This window comes from Haliotis asinina, chromosome 9, assembly GCF_037392515.1.
Source record: "Haliotis asinina isolate JCU_RB_2024 chromosome 9, JCU_Hal_asi_v2, whole genome shotgun sequence".
Lineage (NCBI taxonomy): Eukaryota > Metazoa > Mollusca > Gastropoda > Lepetellida > Haliotidae > Haliotis > Haliotis asinina.
In genome coordinates this window covers 19,499,756-19,516,626 of record NC_090288.1, presented here as the reverse complement: position 1 = coordinate 19,516,626, position 16,871 = coordinate 19,499,756, and the positions used below count along the sequence as shown (strand labels likewise).

Sequence of the window (16,871 nt, the reverse complement as noted above, 5' to 3'; positions counted from 1 at the left end):
TCACAAGGGCCAGCACATGTTCACATAATGACACTTATTTTCACAAGGGCCAGCACATGTTCACATGATAATTAACATATATTTTCACAAAGGCCAGCATATGTTCACACATATTCAATATGTAGTCTAGACTGAAGAAAAATATAGCAATTGGACGGTAGAAATAAACTGTTTTCCAGCTTTCACAGTGAATTTTCAGCAGCCCCCGATGTCCTAAAAAACTTAAATGCACAAAAATATCACAATATCCAAGTAACACTCAACATTTATTTCTATTTATTGGAATATAGGCGGTTATTACAAAAAATATACAACAAACTTGGCAAAACATGTACATCTTGTCAACATATTGTAGTTTGTAGTTTAAGATGAAGTAAAATGTTACCAAAACATTACTCTCAAACTCTCTTGATATCTTGCACTGTCATTATTCAAACACAAAAATATTTTGAAGAGTCACTAAGAACTTGACCACTGCATGAAACTCCTAATAACACAGTCCCTGTGACCTTGAAAATTTAACTGAAGTTCGAACTGAAATTGAATGGGCCCTGCACCCTGAGATATTTCGCTGACACGGTAAAATGCAAAAGTCCCCTTGTGACCTTGAGATGAAGGTCTAGGTCACCAAACCTCACTGAGACCTTTCTTTTACTGTGATAAACCTAGATACCAAATATGAAAACAATGAAGTCAACGGTTCTTAAGATATTCCAATCCGTACGTACGGATGGAGCCCAATGCTATATCCCCCGCTGCGTGTATAGCGCAAAGCAAAGCAGGGGATAAAAAATAAGTTAGTCCACATACAGTGATGATATACTAAAGATCTTACAGTCTATGTATCTCATGCAAGTAAAAAAAATGACTAAATATTTGAGCTGATTTACATCAACCATAAGTTACCAGTGAGAGTCATACTGTTTACATGTCCATATAATACTATTGACAAAAAGTAAAGGAACTAAGAAATTGAATGTAGCAAACGCTGAGCTGAAAGAGAGCGTTACCGTAGCGTTGCATTAGGGACAAAATTGCGCCATCTGCGTTACTCCATGTTCTTAGAAGAGTCAAGGTTTTGCCTCAGATTCAGAGATGGCAGAAAACATTGTTGGTGCCATAGCGGTGAGCGGTATGCCAGAGCAGCAATTATTGACCATGATCAATATGGGGGTGTTAGTGTCATGGTGTGGGGTGGGGTTTACACATGACAGACAATCAGATCTAGTCATCATTAATGGAACCTTGACTGGTCAGCGTTACGTTGTTGACAAAATTTTGCATCCTGTCGTGGCTCCCCTGGCTAGAATCATCAGCAGGAATTTTGAAGTCCAAGATGATAATGCCAGACCACACTGGGCCCAAAATGTCACAGCTTATCTCCAACGAGATATTCTCGGTGAAATAGTGCACACCAGGGACGCTGCACCCCTCAACCTGGTCCAGCTTGGTGCAGCTCTTCAGGAGGAATGGTAGGCAATACCATGGGCAACCATCCGCAAATTAATCAACAGTATGCCATCAAGGTGTTGTGAATGTGATTGTGAATTGTCCTTCATGGTGGACACACCAGATATTGACCCTCACGCCAAAATTTGATTTAGTGGACATTCAGAGCAGTTTCACATTCACTGTGATTTCATCAGTTCCCGTATTTTTTGTCAGTAGTATAATATGTTACACTGTGTATCAGTCAATTTGACAACATGTGGATGCTGGTTCATTGGTGCCTTTAGCTTCTTAGATTACTTTAGCTGAAACCACTCTGATCCTCCTAAACATCTTAAAACATCCCTCTCACAAAAGGATGCAGCTTCCCTACTGTGGATTACATATACTTTGATTACCAGGGCTGTCAGGTGAGTTTTAATAATGATTCCCTGCTTCTGTAAGTAGTTTCCTGGCTCTAAAGGCTGCTTCCCAATCCAAGATACAGATAAACTTAGAGATAATACAGATGGGTGATGTAAGGTGCCGTTTTTTCTGGTATTCCAAAACAGGGAGTCAATGCACCACCTTGAGTGAATTCAGATTATCGATAAAGAATACCTGAACTAACCATTCTGCATTTTCTTCCAAGGATTCTGCTGTATCATAGATGAGCAAGTTTTGTGTATTTCCTTCATGAACAACTTACTTGTTTAGCTGAATGAGATGGCTACTTTGGGTGATAGCTCCTTGCACAGTTTCATGATTTAGCAATCATGACTTGTAACGTCATGTCTTCTTTCATGTCAACAACTTCTACTTTCAAACTGTGAGGGGAATCCCTTATTTCATCTGTTGTATTTCTAATAAGCTCAGCAACACTCTTTTCAGAAGGTGTAACATTCTCTGCAACATTAGGCATGCCAGCCTTATTTTTGTGAGTGAGGGAATGATTGTCATGCATGAATTTCATACAACAGGTTATGCAGAAGTACATATCACAGATACTAGCTTATCCCATTTCCTTTGGTTTCTGATGCTTGTAGGTGATACTGATCCATTGGCAAAGATTATTTGGATTAACCCGCGGTTCAGCAAGCACAAAAACATGTTAGTATCCCATCATGGACAAGAAGACATATTTACTTTGTTGATTAAGTAGCACACAATAAACCTGAAATTATGCCATAGATCATGCTTTGAAGATGCATGGGCAACTCCCTCTTGTTGTACCTCAACAGAGCAAAGTTTACAAACTCTTTGTCCTCTGTGAGTTGCCTTATCTTTATGAAAATAAACCTTTCCTCATATGAAATACACTTGATAATCCGATAATGGAGGATGTCTTTACTACACTCATTTTGGTTATTCTCCACCTTAGTATGAAATATATGAAATCAAAATGAAATTATTATCAGTGCAATACATTCCCTAAACCAATTTTTTCGTAGACACCTGGTACAAAGCACTACTTAACTGCATATTTCCTCAAAAAATGGTAGCATGTTAAATCATATATTTAATAATTGTCCTGACAAAATCATTTACTTTTGTTTTAGCTTCATACTGATACTTAGACACAGATCAGCTATGTCATCTTTTGCATTTCTTCTTCAGAATCTTTATAGAAGATACAGGGATGCAATTTAAGTTCTAGAGTGAGTGAGTTGCATTTTATGCAGCACTCAGCAATATTCCAATTTCCAGCTATATGGCTGCAGTCTGTAAATAATTTAGTCTGGACCAGACAATCCAGTGATCAAGAACATGAGCATCGATCTGCGCAACTGGGAACCGATGACATGTCTCAACCAAGTCAGCGAGCCAGACCACCCAATCCCGTTAGTTGCCTCTTACAACAAACAGTGACTGTGATAGAAAGACACTAGAAGGTGATCACTGTGATAGTTGTCCAAATTACTGCTGTCGTTCCTGAGCCTGACCACCTGTTTGCTGATGGCCTACGGGTTGCTGATGGCCTAGTCTACCCCGGACCTTCACAGGTCCCATTTAACATGTTTAAGTTTTAACCCTCGGTTGCTCATTTCCAGGGTTCTAACAGTGAGTCAGTTGAGTTTTATGCTGCTTTTAGCGACATTGCAGCAATATCACAGCAGGGCTTCTAGAAGGAAATGTTAAAAATTTGGACGAAACTGGAGTCCTGTAAAGTAATGAAATGGCACAGCATGCTACAAGAGTTAAATTACATGCACTTTGATTACAGGCACTTTAGATCTGTTTTTGGCCAAGAATTTGATCCAATGAATATTATATTGTGCATCCATCAAGACAAAACATATTTTTCTACATCCACTCTATATACATGGTGTGTGCTGAACACACATGGCTGTGTTGCATATACTGTCCTGAAACCTACAGGGGCTTGTGATACTGAAAACTGCAATCAAGGTACGTACTGTCACTAACAGTAACAGGGTCTTAACACAATATGAAACACAGGGGATGTAACAATGTCATCATAACAAGTTCATTCCTAAGCAAATTCAACAATGATCACTGTATCTATCCTATTAAAAGTATGCACAAATTTCAAGCCTATCGATTTGCATACAAAATGAGCACAAAAATCGAAGCAGTACTTTGAGAGCTAAGGCCTTTGGAAGCAACAAAAAAAAAGTGATTTTTCGATTCCAAGCCAAAATCTCTGCTCAGAATTTGTAGCTGTAACTCACCTACTTTCTTGTTTATTTCACTGTATACACACAAACAACCTACACCAAAACATGTTGAATTGAAAGCATTTTTTTGGAGATGCTTACACCTTACTGTCATAATGAGTCTACATGCATTTATTCATCGCAAACTGAACTGTGTCTTGCCCATTTGCCATTGACAACCTTGGCCTTGACCTGCTCTGCACTGAAAAGAGTCGGCAATCTTATGGGACATATTTTATTTATAGCCAATGAACTGACCACACTGCCATAAAATTTACTTTCTCACACATCAACAAATTAGAATATAAAATCTCCTAAATTTCAGTAGGTTTGTCTCCAAACACATAATGTTCAGTAAATCTGGATGTTTTGAGGAAAAGTGTGTTGAGAGAAAACACTACTCTACACAGGCATGTCTCACACATTAATATTAAAGAACACACAGAAAATGACCTTTTTCCGCATGTGAAGCATGTGGAATTTTTTAGCTAAGTAACCACACTATAAGTGCTGAAATGCTATGCCATTATGAGGCCTGTTTGCTGAACAGGCCAGAGTTACTGCCCTTTGATTGGCGTAATTGGTGCAAGCTGACTTAGACTTGTCTCTTGTCTAGTCCCAAAGTCAACAGACATAAATACTGACATTAATCAAATGAAAACATTTGAAAGAAGCATGAAAAACAAACATGTAAGCATCAAAATAGAAACGATCGTGTGTATTTTCATTCATAACCTCACCACAATGAAAATATCAGATACGTATGACAGTGTTGATGTAATATGATACCATTAACGGGAAGTGGCTTTCTCAAAATGCTGTGTACATTGACATGGGTGCGCAGGGTGTTTGGAAGGAAACTTGGTGTTTCAAGCAACTTATTTGGATTAATGTAAAATGTAAGTAGTCTGACATACTCAGACAATCTGCTGCTTCTTATTTCCTTTTCATTTCATTGTGATCAATGGTAAAAATCACCAGTGACCACAATGACACAGGGCTTTTTTCGTTTTGTTTGTTTTTCTAATTCGACATTCAGATGAAGACATACTAAAAATTACCAAAAACATGCAGAAAAGACAGTTTTGAATTATAGTTGTGATGGAATGGGCAAAACATAACTGACATCCGCATGACATGATTTTATAAACACTACGGCTGTAAGTTTACTTTCAAAGTTTGTGAAGTTTCCCTAAACATTATCAGCAATTCTCAATTGACTGATTATGTTGTGTATGAGTACTGGCAATTCGACCAAACAACAAAATTACCAGTGACCACAATGACACAGGGCTTTTTTCGTTTTGTTTGTTTTTCTACTTCGACATTCAGATGAAGACATACTAAAAAGTACCAAAAACACAATGAATGGTAATTTAGAGTCAAGGTTTGGTTTAAGATCCCTATAATTGTCATTAACTTTGCCCTGCAAGGAGCAGATGACATCATAGAAAAATGAATTTCAAACAGAATTCAAAACTGCGAATTGCATCTTCGGGGTGAATTTGGATACGATTTCAATACCTCATCTGGCTGTAGCACTTGCGTAGACAGTTTTACTTGTAGGTCCATAGCATTTCACACATTGACATATCTAAAAAACGATAGGTTACAAGAGTTTGTTTTCTGATTGAGTATTAACGTTGCAGGCGTTACAAATATGAATCCCTCGGAAGACGAGACCCAAACATGTCGGGGTATGTCACGTGACCATTAGCGAATTGACATGAAATTTCATAAACAATGAGAATTGAATGAAAATCATCCAGCTGTATCGTGAATCTATGACTTGAAAATTCAGTCCATAAGAGGTGCAGATTTTAATTTGTCTGAACACACCCATAATGTAAACATTCAATCACTTAACTCTGAATTGACTCAAATTTCCATCTTCGTTTTATGGACTCAACAGATACCATGCAGATGATACTGACAAAATATAACTGTCAATTTTCACCTTTATCTTTTCGTTTTTCGAAAACAAACGTTGCGAAAATTGCAAACTACTACTCGAAATGTTCAACCCCACACTGACATCTCCATATTCCCAATCCCATCAGCTTATATCAGCATCCATCAACAATCACAGTGAGAGCGAGTTTTGTTCTTGTAAATTTCTATTTTTCAAAACAAATTCCAATTATGAAATTTCTTCAATATGTCATGGTTTGAAACACAACAGTATTATTACCAAGCTTATGTCAAATTAGGTGAATACCATAAAAAAATTCAGAAATGGCGATAAGTGGTCTTGTTAGTAGTTGTGAAAGCACAATATACACTACCGTAGTTCCTGCTGACTGCGTTTCGGAGAAATTTTATTTCATTCTGTTAAGAAATAATGGAGCAAATCATTAAAAACAGCTAAAAAATGGTGATAACTGGTCACTAGCAAGTATTGTTTTTTTCTCACACAGTGCACGTCTATTTTCTGAGCCTACATTTTTGTACGGAAACCAAATTTGAGAAGCTACTTCCATAACTGATATTTTGAAATGACCAAAGAATGATTTGTCTCCATATGCTTTTTCAGAATACCCAGAGCAACAAAAGTATTTTGCTTATATACAATATCCAGATAGTTTTTGAAGATAGTTTTTAACTTCCCTTCCGTCATCCCAACAGCACATGCAGTTCATAAACGATACTTAGCCAAAGCATATTGAGGCCTACCCCTTTCATCTTCCTTTTTAAAAGAAGTCAAATACTTTGCAAATAATTGACTTAGTGTCATGTGATAATCTCATTGTTTCAGGTACTGCAATCACCAATGTCTAGTTTGCCAAGCAAATCACATGTCAATTTCACACGTGCACCTTGCCCACCTGGCTGTAACCTACCAGCAAAAGGCCCCCCTCATACAAAGTAGCGAAAGGTGGCAAGAAAATGATGATCGTTTGTTAAACAACTTTTTTATTCGGGTGTCCCAAATTATGAGACACATCATCAGAGTTGGTCCGTCGATTTCATGTGGCTGTGCAAAATTTGGTTTTGTTGCGATTATTAGATTTTCTGTTAGTGAGCAATTCATTGGTCTCAAATGGAATCAAACGGACTGTACCTGCAGCAGTACTGCAATTCTATTGTCCAAAATTCATTCACTTCCACTTAGGAAATGTCTTCTTCTTTTAAACAACTGACAAAGAAACATCACTCAATTATCATTAGAAATTTCAAGTAATTCATCCACTACTGTCTTTACTCATTCCCTGGTTTGATTTATTGTCAGTTTTCACGACAAGATATATTTAACTAATACAATCTAAATTTGTCACATTATTCTAACAAATGACATCTGTCAACATGATCAATACACTGTCACTAAATAAATAAAGGCATGGCTATGATAACCAACCTGTACTTCATTTGCACCTTCCCTTTCTGTCAGGGAATCAGTTAGAATAGAAAGTCACTGAGGTTTTGTGGCTCTCTTTTTCCCAAACAGTCAGAACACTTGAGTGTGAAGTCTAGTTCTAGCATAAGTAGGGTATAGTTCATATGTGGTATGCCGACATCCATGTGTAAGAACACTTTCTCCTCTCAAAAATTGTTGATTTGTTGTGTCAGATAACAATGATATATCTATCACATAACTGTAATTCAAGAGACTTCTCATCCTGACACAATCAAGATTCAAAAATGAATCATGATACACCATTTAGATAAACTTATTATTTTCCCTTCAAACCGTTGATGTGCAGCACCTGCCGACGATAGTATGACGGATGCAGATAGCCTACCAACATCATTCAACCATGTTACATATCAAAACACTGGCTGGCTCGTCGACTTTAACACCCTAGGCCTAACGATATGTACTCCTCTTAAATCGGCTAAAATAGCTGAAAATATCATTGTAGTACCAGCTTATTACAGCGAACATGGAATGTAAGGTTCATCTTCTTCGACACTTGAAAGGTGTTGTAATTAGGAACATAAATTTACCTACCCATTGCCAGCAAATATACGACGAGGTATGCTCGCTGAAACTGCACAAATCCAACTTCGGTAATCGCTGACAGTGTCGTCCGTGTGTAGATATAGGAAACCGCACACAAGAAACTGAGAATCCAAAATCCAAGTAGAAAGATATTCATCTTTAGAATCTGACCGGCACGTCAACAAGTCAAAATAATTTTACGAGCACCGACACAGCCCGACGTTACTTGGACTTCGAGTCTGAGAAACAAGTAAACTGCGGTCAATTCAAGCGAGGTAACTCTAACGCTCGGTTGTCAAATGAAGGGGCACCACGTCACAATGCTACCGATGTGCCTTCTGGAGTCGCTCGATCGTCGTTCTGATACTTATGTGCAAAGACGTTGCCTCGCGGCCATATCACCACGAGATTATAGTCATAAATTGACAAGAGTTCAGGCATGATATGATGTTCCATGATCTGTTGTTAGATTGCAACCTTGAAAAAAGTTTCCCGTCACCAACCGAATAAAAGCATATACTTATGTTTGAATGTTATGACACAATTAAGGAAACTTCAAATAAAAACAAAACCAAGAAATACATTTATATACAACCCTCTCTGTGTATAAATGTGTCCCGTGATACAGAAAGAAAGCTTGTATTGCGCCAAAACGACAGCTCAAATATGACTATCGCCAAAAAGGAATAAAAGAAAGGATAATAGAAAATGTAAACATAGATTGGGGGCTTCTGTCGTGATCATGCGTACATGACATATGTATACACATTGAACATCACAAACTGATTTTACATTGTGTAATATTCCAGTGTTATATCACTGAAAATAATGCCATACAAATTATTATCTATTTTCTTATGAATACATGTTGCCGAATTAATGCAGGTTCGACAGTTTGAATCTGAGCCCGACTTGTCATATTGGAAGTGCTAGCTAATGTTTCCCCATTCTTGGGCTACTTTCAGTTACTTACAATCATAGCTATAATCTCAACTAAAACTAATCATACAGAATCTTTGAAAGTACTTGATCTGGAAATAATCTGTTTGATTGTCATTTTAAAAGCTGATGAGTAACAGAAAGGTAATATTTTAAGGGTGACAACCTCTCTACTATATAAAGGTGCAACATTTCGCTGTAAATTTTTGTACTGCTGATCTACTACCGTGGTAATATCATGCAGCCCCACTCACATTAAGTTAGGACAGAAGGTGAACGTCTGAGGTCACCCTGAAAACATACACACATGTAACTACATAGTTGAGCGTAGCATACATAACATGGCATACATATAGAAGTATTACACTTTCCATATATTCACGGAATACAACAAGCCCGGATAATTCACTAGCACAATTACATTTTAAATATAAATAGCAACATGAAAACTATTCATACATCCATAAATCATTTACAATATTCAGTAAATATATCACACATATACCTGAGGAAAATGCATAAAGTTTAATACTTATAAGGTCCTATAAAGTACACTTACCACCGTGTGGCAATGAGTGAACACAACCTCACATGTAGTCGCAGATCATTCTAAGAAAATTAAAACGCAACCTTGATAATACTTATAATAGTATATAAGATATGTTATGATAAAAATCAACAAATCTGACATCTACCCTCACTATTTCATATGACATTCACACGATTCTACATTCACACCATATTTTAAGTTAATTTTGTCGAGTTAGTTTTAGACTGGTAGAGACCAACAGCATATGCCATATTTAATGTAAATATGTAATTGATATTCAATGACGTAATCTAGATAAATTTCACATTACACATCGAACCGACTGTACTGATAGTCGGAGAACAATAGATGCAAATAGTTATACACGGAAGCATTAATATAAGACTTCTGTAAGGAGTACACTATATACAATACCTTAAATATATATACAATATATTATTGTACTAATCTGATAAATAAACTCCTTAAACCCCAGAAATGTTCCACAAAACATCCAATATATTGATCTGATCCTCTTTAAATGATCTGTGTTGACTGCCAACAAGCTATGTATGACACTAACCTTTAAAACTTAGCAGACAATAGGTGGCCATCTGACCAGAGAAACTGAACCAGAAGGACAAAAGAAGCATGTGCAGAGGGTAAGCGGATGGGTCAGAACCTGGCCTGACCCAGTAGAGTGGCTAAAGCTGACACCAATACACTATATGATAACTATATAAGTACTTAAAATTGAAACGTAAAAACTATGAAATTAATAATGATTAAAACATGACTCGGCCACAAAAACACGTTCCTTTAAATGATCAGTTTGTACATGAAAGCATACCGCTAACTATATACCGCGAAAACCCTAATCGTCCTGTGAAAGGGTAGTGTGTGTGCGTGTGTGTGTGTGTGTGTGTGTTGGGGGGGGGGGGGGGGGGGGGGGCATGGGCGGATCCAGCCTTTTGAAAAAAAAGGCGGGGGGTGCAACCCCCACAATATCCCCCTTGGATCCGCCACTGAGTAAGCAGTTCTAAAGCCCCGCTGGTAGATTTAGCCGCACCCTCTGGCATTAAATCATAATCAAGTTGCTCCGTTGGTAGTAGATCCAGATAGCAATGGCTATTAATATTATGGCTAGAGGCATTAGTAAGGAGAGAACACTAGTCTCTGACACACTTGCGCCTTGCAGAAATCAGCTGGGTGTTGTAGTAAAGATCTGAAAGACGTCGTTACCAAAGTAAACCAAGCTTTAATAGAAAAAATGGAATTGTCATTTGTGGAAAACCACGTACAGGAAAACCAGGCACAGGAGTATTATCTTATGTTCTTATGCGTGCAGATCACGTGTGCTCCAGGTTCAGCTTGCTGGTCGCGAAGGGCATTGCTGCGTGCGGCTTAAAACTAAACTCCTCAGTCACCCATTCACTACTGCAACAGTGCGAAACATGTGCCGAACACTGTCCAGATGGCTGGTGTCCTTTCGCTTTGCCAGATTTAGTCAAAACTGGTCTCTCACACAGCCACAGTGGGATTTGGCTGACCGGGGTTGGTGTTTTGATATCGCTTAGACCGGGTGAGCCATAGTTTGTTTCAACAAAATGCTCAGTTAGTGAGATTCTTGAATTTCGTATTAAAGTGGGATACATTGATATGATATTATCTGTATATTTTTTTTTCAGAATTTGAGGAAATGCTCAATTAGTGACATTTGTATCAAGGTGAGATACATTGATATGATATTGACATGAATTTCAGGAAATGCTCGATTGAAGATAATAGTGAAATGATTTTAACGTGTCCAAGAATATTTATGCAAAACAATGCTTATTCCGAGCACAAACATGTCGGCCTCTCGTTTCAAAAAGACGCAAATCGAACTGCACAGAAAAAAATTGTACTTCATAAAGCTTCACTGATGATAAATTGTTGAAGGAGTTACAAATACCAATGATGGAGAAGGGTTATTTCTGCCCAGTACTGCTGAACTTTGAAATTCTTTGTTTGAAGAAATAGGACATACACAATCACCAAGTGAATTCAAGAACAGGGTTACACCATATTGATATACTTTGAATTCATTTGGATTAGACATCAACATTTGAAACAGCTTCTGTCAAACAATCCACTGAAGGCTACGATTAGAATGTAGTGATTCAAATGCCCACAAACATAACCCAACATGTACATGTATTTGGGAAGCTGCCTTCGAGAACACCCCTTTATCTTTCTATACGTACTATGATGCTATAAGAAACAATTTATTTTATTTCAAACATGGATATAACATAAATGATGCTCTGTATGGTACCTTCAAATTACCCAGATCTATAAATCATCATATTATCAAATCAGTACGTAACTTTATTAACACTTCAAGAAGAGTTTGTCAGTTTTAAGTTTTCATGTGGTTCTTTGCAGATCTGAAGGTATCTTTGCGGTATGGATGTTTGTATTCACGTATATTGTATGCTTGATGTAATTTATGATATCATGTACTTTTGTAAGTAAGTTATGAAATGCAAGTCGGAAAAATGTTATTATGTCTGGAGAAGCATTAATATAAGCTTTTTGCTTCTTTGCTGGTCCAGTTCTGAACAATATACCAGAAATACATATGTTTAAACCGAATTTTAATATTGAAAAAACAACAACAAAAAAAGCCAAAAAACATAATTGCATGCATCTTAAATTGTGTCGCATTGTAGATACAATAGTCTATGGTCCTTAAACAAAGGGTCACGCTTCAGTGACCAATGCTAATTACCTGGCTCACATCTCTCACCTAGCCATTGTGCAATATTGTTGCATATAACAGTTTGACATTTGATTGGTAGGTCATCAGTATGGAGGGTAACTGAAGAAACCCTAGCCATCAAATCAGTGTTGAAATATAACTGGTCGTGAATGGTCATGATATTTGAGTTCACGCTTACCACTGGAACAACGTCCCGCATTCAGTGGTCGCCACTTGACATGAATGAAGAGGTGAACATGCTTTCATAACCTGGGCAATATTGACGGTCTTCTGACATCCCCCAGACACTCCCCGTGGCTACCTTTACTTGTACAGTTTCTTTGGGCGCCCGTTGGAACGTCCATTACAGTGTTTTTGAGATTAATTTGGCACTGATTAACACTGCTGACACAAACACAAAAGTCACAACCTGCAGAAACACAAACAAGAAGGCACAGACAAATAAACAAATGGCTGGAGAGATTAGATCCTGACATGTCCAGAACACTCCTCGTATTGACTGTAGACCTAAGAACAACGGAAATAAGGTCTGTTAAAGAGGCACTATTTCTATATTTCTAAAACCAAGAAGTGGTTATTGTTGTTAAATTTTACAGACGCTTCAGCTATTTCAACGGTGACAAAGTGCGAAAATTCTATAAACCCTATAACAATGCGTTTTGACAAAATTGACCAACTTTAAGGGCGATATCTCCAACAATATTCAAGATATGCCATGAGCAATGTAAGCAGTCCGGAGTGTGGTTTTACGACGATGTATCAAACACAATGATACCATTTGTCGTTCAGGAGAAGATTTATTAACACAGAAAAATGTAAAGTTTGTGTTTGTATCGTAATAATGACGTAAGTATTGACTTTTACATAATCATAATATGAAGAAAAATACTTCCCATTTACTTATCTACAGTTTGGTACCTTGAACATCGAAATCCATTATGCTGTGGCTTTTGTAGCTGTCGCACTGTATAAGGCGGTGACAGACGATGAAGCGTGTTCGTTCACTCCCTCCATTAGATCGGCGGAAGATACTGTGCTGTGAATGTGACGCAGTCACATAAGCTCCACCCACTGATGAATATTAATACTTTCTGTGCACTTAAGACCATTGTGCACTTGGTGGACAAATTGACCAAATTCCAAGGGCGAAAACACCAAAACTAATTCAGTATATCAACATACCTTGAACACATATAGCATTCCAGTCTATGGGATGTCCAACGGCGTATCAAACACAATTCTGCTCTATGTCGTTCTGGAGAAGAAGGTTTTCAAAACGCGAACATCGACAAAAAATTCATTTGTTTTTTCAAATAGTGGAAAATCTATCATGTGCCATCACCTTTTGCTGTATGTTGAATCAATTGAGGATGGAGGGTGGTTCAAAGGTTTTGAAGAAGAAGAAGAAGAAGAAGAAGAAGACATAATAATTCATTTATATGGCCACCGATCTGACTAGTTGCTTGCTGGAAGCTGTAACCACAATCTGCTGCATTGTTCCGGATAACCCAAGCTGCCTGTGCATGAGGCGCTAGAAGAATATAGTTCAAAAGATAAGGTCCATTTCTTTACCCCGATAGGTCCAAAAGGTTTGAACATTGCTTTCTATGAGAAAATGTCTGAATTTTTAGAATATGTCAGTCTTACGAATCAAAACATGACCAATTTTTCAATAAACCATTGAAGAGTATATTTATCTTAGTTTGAATTGACAAATATATAGCCAATCATTTGAAACTAGAATTAGAACTTTCTATCAATCTTTAATGGATTTCAACATGTTTTGTGAGGTAGCTGACAAATTTTAATTTCGGGGAAGGGAGATAACTCTCGTCTCTTGAATTCAGAGCCCCGATATTGTTTTTTGTCCTTAACACACAGCTAGGGCAAAATTTTCATTTAACTGTACTTCTATTGCATCTGCCACCAAAAGTAATAGTTGACAAACAACACTTAACACAAATAAAATCTTCAATGGTTTATTTGTAGATATAGTGAAAAACAAAAGTTGTGCATTTTACCAGAGACTATATATGGTCCCTGATTTTACCATTTTTTATGTAAGTTTTGCCTTTTCTGTGTATTGACACAGTAGTGGATACAGTGATGTACTTAATATTGTGATTTTATTAAAGTCAAGTGTGTTGGCTGCCATATGATATATAATATGTTACCCTTTCTTTGTATTTCATATTTTAAAAATGAACATCACCCCTAGGTGAGAAAACTGCTGAGTCATGACTTCAGCGCCCTCTAGTAAAAAATTGGCGAAGTTTTGTCCATAGGAACAAATGTTCAAACCTTTTGGACCTCTGAGGTAAATAAATCAAGCCTTATCTCTCGGACTAATATAGTCTCATGACTTTAGCGCACCGCGGACCGAATTTATGCTGGATGAATTTATGCTGACTTGCGTAAGGCGAGACCACGTGTATCACATATGCTTTGTTGTGGGTCAGGACTGAAGAACTACAAACACTCAGGTGCAAAGCTCCCAAACACGGTCACCCATCCAAGGGCTCTCCGAGACCAATGTTGCTTATTTTCAACTGATTTATGAGCTGAACTCTATGCACAGGACCATACACTACTGCGTTCCAGTGGTAAAGCAATCCTGTGTGGTCACTGGGTGATCGATTCATGCATACAGCTAGTGTCGTGTCATATGTGCACTCGTTTTTACCAAACACTGAACTATATATCATGTATCACCTGCCATATATTACGGACAACGTTATGTTAGTGTTTGAGTTCTTCATTTTCACGTCATTCACATATTTCTTAGCCTTATTGCACAATAATCTACTAAATATCCGGTGCACATCCAAGACCAATGAGAAGAATGACAGAATCGGCTTACCACACAGGCGCCCTGGTGTTGGCTGCATGGGAGTATGTCTTGCTTACTTCGACGGCGGTTCGATGTTTGTGGTTGGTGTTAATTACCGCGGTTTTGTTTCTGCAGAATGTTGGTGATGTGGGGTGAGAGCGTCCACTTGTGGTCATTGTGGAAATTCCTCGCCAGAACACGTATTACGGCAAACTGCGGTTACAACACAAGAGGTTCAGCATGGTTTTAAGTGAACAGAGCATGGTAAACATAAGTCAGTATTTCCAATTGTAACTGACGATAACTATAGCTAAAGCGTTTTCCAGTTTTCTACCGACGAGAGTTGTGGTGGGCAGCTGAATGATTGAAGAGTTCGCTGGTCACGTCGAAGACCGGGGTTCGAGTCTATAAGCACAATGTGAAAAGCCCATTTCTGGTGTCCCCCGCAGTGATATTAATGGAATATTGCTAATAGCGGCGTAAAAATATACTCACTGACACCAACGACGAGGACAACGAACGATACTTGACTTTTGTTTTGGTCTTGAGTCAAGTCGAGGCAGATGTAATCGTTGATTTTGGAAGGAATTCCAGGACTCAGTCTCATCAAAGTGCAAAGTAGAACAAATCTTCGTGTCTTGACCAAAACGATCATCAGGCTTGTAAACACTTGGAATCACCTTGCGCGACAGATTAGAGCTCGAATGTTTAGTTTAGCTTTTCAGCAATGTTGAGTTGGCACAAGTCATCCGAGAAAGATCTGACGTCGAATCTCATTTTTTGGTAGATGTTAGTGTGTTCTGACTGTTGTGAACACTGAGAGTCGATGTAGATCAAGGCCGTAGTTACCTTTTCCTAATAAAGGAGCACTAGCCACTTTACATTACCTCACTCACTCGGTGTATATATTCATTGCAACTGAACAAGATAAGTCAGTCAGAAAGATTGCTTTATTTATGATCAACCATGACATTAACACATTTACAGTTCCAAGGGAACATGAAAAAGTGATTTTGACTTTACTTTACACTTTCAGCTGTATTTGAATTTCCTCCAGTCTGTCTTCCTAGAGTAGATAGTCAGGCCCCCCTACGTAATTGAAGGAATTACAGCAAATTTGAAGGAATTGCATCTCCAAAGTAAAGAAACGCAGCCCACTCTCGAAACAATTGCAGCCATGTCGGCAATTTAGCGGTAATAACTGAAACACATCGGCCATATCGGAAGCAATGTCGGTAATACTTGAAACACACTCGGCCGTCCGCGGAGATTTTTCGGCTCACTTCCGTGATTTGTCGGTCGCGAACGGAAACTCACGCAGCAAAACATGGCGTCGTTCGAAGAAGCACCCGTCTCGTTGAGTTTTGTTTTTAGTTCCTACTATTACATTTTTATACTTATCCACTGTCACTGCAGAAGAGTGTCACAAGTCATGCCCCTGGAGGTTGTTTACATCTGAACCTCCAGGGGCATGACTTGTGACACTCTTCTGCAGTGACAGTCTTTTCCTAAAAAAATAAGCTATAGCTCCAACAACACTTCATACCTAAACGCATTCAACAAGGGTGGTCAAAGATGGATAAGTATAAAAATGTAATAGTAGGAACTAAAAACAAAACTCAACGAGACGGGTGCTTCTTCGAATGACGCCATGTTTTGCTGCGTGAGTTTCCGTTCGCGACCGACAAATCACGGAAGTGACTCGAAAAATCTCCGAAGACGGCCGAGTGTGTTTCAAGTATTACCGACATTGCTTCCGATAT

General features: G+C 38.1%; 1 protein-coding gene across 2 annotated transcripts in view; it reads right to left on the bottom strand.

The window, feature by feature from the left end:
• Positions 1 to 8,309, bottom strand: part of LOC137295552 (molybdate-anion transporter-like) — a 78,412-nt gene extending 70,103 nt beyond the window's left edge. The window contains exon 1 of one of the 2 annotated variants that reach the window (XM_067826941.1): positions 8,056 to 8,309. In XM_067826941.1, the coding sequence (XP_067683042.1) occupies positions 8,056 to 8,203 (148 nt within the window). In that variant the 5' untranslated portion in view covers positions 8,204 to 8,309. The remainder of the gene's footprint in view (positions 1 to 8,055) is intronic. The other variant, XM_067826940.1, reaches the window with a different exon arrangement.
• Positions 8,310 to 16,871: the final 8,562 nt, after the last annotated feature.